The sequence below is a fragment of the Halyomorpha halys genome, unplaced genomic scaffold (assembly GCF_000696795.3).
Source record: "Halyomorpha halys isolate HHAL.00 unplaced genomic scaffold, Hhal_1.1 Scaffold164.1, whole genome shotgun sequence".
Lineage (NCBI taxonomy): Eukaryota > Metazoa > Arthropoda > Insecta > Hemiptera > Pentatomidae > Halyomorpha > Halyomorpha halys.
In genome coordinates, this window is record NW_027108420.1 from 1,536,942 (window position 1) to 1,539,632 (window position 2,691).

Below are 2,691 nucleotides of genomic sequence, written 5' to 3' on the forward strand. Positions count from 1 at the left end.
TTTTTTTTTTAATTTCTTTTTTACTTCTTGTTAAACGGATAAGTTAGTGGCAGTATATTTTAAAAAATATATATTATTTAACTCTCTCCTTGGTAACGACTATAGAATAAAAACAAATACATTTCATCTTATTTTGATTACGGTAAACAGCATTTAGAAAAAATTACAATTTTTATGGTTAAACTAAAGTACACATAAATGATGTATTTAATAAATTTTCACATTTAATTAGAAAAGAGGTTAGGTGACAGATTTTTTTAATTCGTTTTATACAGGGATAATGTCTTTAAAAAGTTAGTTTCCTCAAGAAATAAGCGTTGTACAACAAATACAATTGTATTTGTATTTTTTTCGTTGTATTTCCTTTATGACTGTTTAAAAAACAACAATTTTTTATATTTATATTCACTAGATATATCCGTATAAAGATATTTTCCATTTTTATTATTTTTTAAATTTTAGATATTTAATATTATTTTTTGGCCTTTATTGTTCAATGTAGCTCTTAAAATATCTATGAATTGAAATAATAATATTGGCTGCCGGGAAACAGTTATATGGTGGGGATAATAATATGGGCATTAGGTGGGTGTATTGTGTGGAACCTTGGGACATGAATGGACAGGTCCTGTCGACTCTCTTTGTATTCTTTTTGTATTGCTGCGTTTGCATTTTCTCTTCTGTATTGCTGCGTAGTCGGGCTTCGATTGTCTCACTGTGAGGTTCGGGCGCCAACCTGCCATATTTGCAACTTCAACACATATGGAAGCTTTTTTGAGTGAGTACTAACTGACAATTGTCTAAATTACAATCGCTTTTAAATACTTAATACATTAAGAACTGTCTCTTTAATATTATTTATTGCCTTTTTCACAGGTCTCTACTTATTTAATATATATATATATATATTTTTTTTTCTTTTGGTAGATTCTCTTACAAAACGTTTAAATTAACTTTTTTAAAATTAAATTAACATAAAATGATATTTAACAATTTTCATTAAGTTTTTTATTATTTTAGGTTACTGGTGTCGCGCGTGTACATCAGTTATACGCAATGCACGCTTATTCGTGATTAAGTCGAGAACTTCTGTCACGCAATGCATTTTTTTTTCTCAGAGCTTGACAGTCTTCCTTGTTTCTTATGAAATCCGAGATCTAACCTTTTTTAAAAGTTTTTATTAGAAAAACAAATTATAAAATGAACAAGTCATAATGTACTTATCCCTGAAGAAATATGATTGAATAAAATCAATAAATCTGTATAATTTTTTATTAAGGGTGTGTTAATTTAACAAAGTGATTTACTACCACTAATTTTTATTCTAATTTAATAAATTTTAAAAAAACTATTAAAAATGAGGTGCTTTTATTAAACACAGCTGTGAGGTTCTTACATCATTGTACAATTTAATGGTATTATTTTAATTGAAATAACCTGCTATGGCTTAAATACCAAATTTTCTATATAGCTTCCTCTAAAAATCTTTAAAATTTTGTTCCTTTGTAATAATTAACTGTCTTTCATTGTTAGTAGTAATAAAATATGGATTAATATTATTATTACTATTGATTTATTTGCTAAAGGAGAAAAAAATCGGAAATATTTAACATCAGAAATAAAGTATTTGAAAGTTTAAGCTTTTAGGAAAAAAATAATATCTAATGTATTCGTTGTTGAATGTAATAGAGAATGATGGAAAACGATTAAAAATATTGAATTTTTAAATAAATATTATGTGCTTGCCATGTTATTATGACGACAGTCAGTTTTGGCTTGAACTTAAACTGCATATGAAAGGACTAATTTCAAAGTTGGTTTGTAAAGTGAGAGTTTTGTGAGGTACGCATAGAATTTCAATTATTCTTTTTCTTCAATTACTCATCTTACCATCACAAGGTGTAATGAAACCTTGTGATGGTAATTATGGATTATTGATTAATCGATATAACGTTTCGGGCATTCAATATGCCTAGGACAACAAGTTTGGGTCCCAGAGTACCTGGTTTAGAACGTTCTGGGTTGGATTCCCTCCTGGGGTCAGTCAGTGTTTATTGTATGTTGACCTCGAAAAATGAATCTTCGGGCTGTGTAGTACTTCTCTTCTGGGAAGACGAGCAAAAGAAATAAATAAATAAAATAAATCTCAGATAAAACTACCGATAATGGTATCGATATTGATCGATGATAAAATATAAGTATTGTGGTAGGAATTGAACCTATATAGTTCGAAACTGTTCATCCTCGTCCAACGCGCTGTCATCATCCATTAAATCGAAAATGCATTTTTTTTTGCAAATTTATTTATTTACCTCTGTTAGAAATACAAAAAAAAAAAAAGGAAAAAGGAAAAAATCTCAGTGTATAAAAGAAAAAGGAAAATACACTATCTAAAAGATTACTTCGTTAAAAAAAAACCTGTAATATGATGTAAATTTCAAATATGCAAAGATAATTAAACAATACTATTTTTAATATAAATATGAAGTCTATAATATAAAATATAAGATCTATGAATACTTCTATAGGTAGAAAATAAGGAACATAAAGCATATAAAAAATCAAAATCTATGTAAAAGCGTTTTTATTTTAATGTGGTTTTTTATGTAATATAGAATTAATTTAGCCAAAGTGCAAATATTGTCAGTCCATTCTTACGATTAGACATATTTTCGAAGAGTGTACTCACTA

At 27.3% G+C, this 2,691-nt stretch overlaps 1 protein-coding gene across 3 annotated transcripts in view; it reads left to right on the forward strand.

Annotated features, from left to right (window-relative positions):
* Window positions 1-2,691, forward strand: part of LOC106678867 (protein spitz) — a 108,118-nt gene that overhangs the window by 71,540 nt on the left and 33,887 nt on the right. Inside the window, exon 1 of one of the 3 annotated variants that reach the window (XM_067046749.1) lies at window positions 677-778. The exons of the other annotated variants lie outside the window; for them this stretch is intronic. Coding sequence (XP_066902850.1) covers window positions 763-778 — 16 coding nt within the window. The 5' untranslated portion in view covers window positions 677-762. Of the gene's footprint in view, window positions 1-676; window positions 779-2,691 lie in introns of those variants that run through there. 3 annotated transcript variants of the gene reach the window in all.